We start from the raw sequence: 1,258 nt of genomic DNA, 5'->3' as shown, positions 1-1,258 counted from the left end.
AAATGGCCAATGTGAAATGTGGAGGGGAAGCCCTGCAGTGCTGGGAGGGGAACAGAGGGGTGAGGGGAACCCCACAGAGCCCCAGGGCCCGTCTTGTGGGCAGCTCCACGGGACAGGATGTGCTCACTTGGTTCTACAGGAACCCCTTCTGAAGGGATGTATTTCAGGGCTTCACAGGAAATCAAAAGTGTTTTGGCTCAGTGAAAATCATCCCAGCTCCCTGTGGCTCCGTGCCCCGCGGCAGCAGCTCCGGTCCCAGGGACGCGCCCTGTTTGGCCAAGGCGTTCCCGTGTCCCCTCCTGGGCAGGTGTCACTSCCCGGAGGCAATTCCTGCTCACAACTCCGGGCTCTGCTGTCAGAGCAAACCCAGCGCTGGCTCTGAGCCACCATAGCGCTGTTCCTGTGCTCAGGCGGCTCCTGTGGGGTTTGTGGAGCCACCACAGCGCTGCTCCTGTGGGGTTTCTGGAGCCACCACAGTGCTGCTCCTGTGGGGTTTCTGGAGCCACCACAGCGCTGCTCCTGTGCTCAGCTGGCTCCTGTGGGGTTTGTGGAGCCACCACAGCGCTGTTCCTGTGCTCAGGCGGCTCCTGTGGGGTTTGTGGAGCCACCGCAGGTCCCCTGGCCAGGAGGGCCCTTGGGGTGCCCCATGCTCAGGGCAGGGCTGTGACTCTCACACCTCGGGCAGCTCCTGCTGCCCAGAACACGGACGGGGCAGGGTCCAGGAACCAACCCTGAAACTCTGGAACCAGCCGTGCCCAGAGCTGTACGGGACACCCCAGGTACGGGGTCCTAAGGCACAGAGGGGTCTGAGCCCCATCACCACCSGCCCCCTTGGGCAGCCGGGCTCAGGGGTTAAAGCAAACTGCAAACTCTACCCAGGTCCGTGTTTGACACAAACTGCTCTGACCTGGRCAGGCAAAAGCCATCTGACAGGTAGCACGGCTGAAGTGAAGGGCTCCGTGTGCCCCAGAAMCCCTCTCCAGAGCACCGAGCCCTTCCCAGGGTGTGGCACAGGGGTTTGTGCGAGGGGCGAGGATCTTACCCTGCAGGCCTGGTGTCGGGTATGGCTCGGTCCACAGGGATCAGATCGCTGAGGTAGACATTAAAGTTTCCTTCTTTCCATCTACTTTTTGCTTCTTCTTGTTTATCATCGGGGACTGCAACAGGGTGTCCAAACTGGCCGGGAGCTCGGGGGTCTCTCGGGGCGAGCGTTGCATCCATGGACAGCACTCTGTGCATCCCGGGGCTGCTGCCCGCC

At 61.9% G+C, this 1,258-nt stretch overlaps 1 protein-coding gene across 1 annotated transcript in view; it reads right to left on the bottom strand.

Moving 5' to 3' along the window:
• The window catches only part of LOC130588185 (polypeptide N-acetylgalactosaminyltransferase 5-like), a gene marked incomplete at both ends in the record, with an annotated part of 4,775 nt that extends 3,521 nt beyond the window's left edge, over positions 1-1,254 (bottom strand). Inside the window, one exon of the mRNA XM_057389139.1 lies at positions 1,043-1,254. Coding sequence (XP_057245122.1) covers positions 1,043-1,254 — 212 coding nt within the window. The remainder of the gene's footprint in view (positions 1-1,042) is intronic.
• Between the last annotated feature and the right edge of the window lie 4 nt (positions 1,255-1,258).

The sequence above is a fragment of the Malurus melanocephalus genome, unplaced genomic scaffold (assembly GCF_030028575.1).
Source record: "Malurus melanocephalus ecotype Western Australia unplaced genomic scaffold, MMel_1.1 scaffold_3674, whole genome shotgun sequence".
NCBI lineage: Eukaryota > Metazoa > Chordata > Aves > Passeriformes > Maluridae > Malurus > Malurus melanocephalus.
This window is presented reverse-complemented; position numbering and strand designations above follow the sequence as displayed.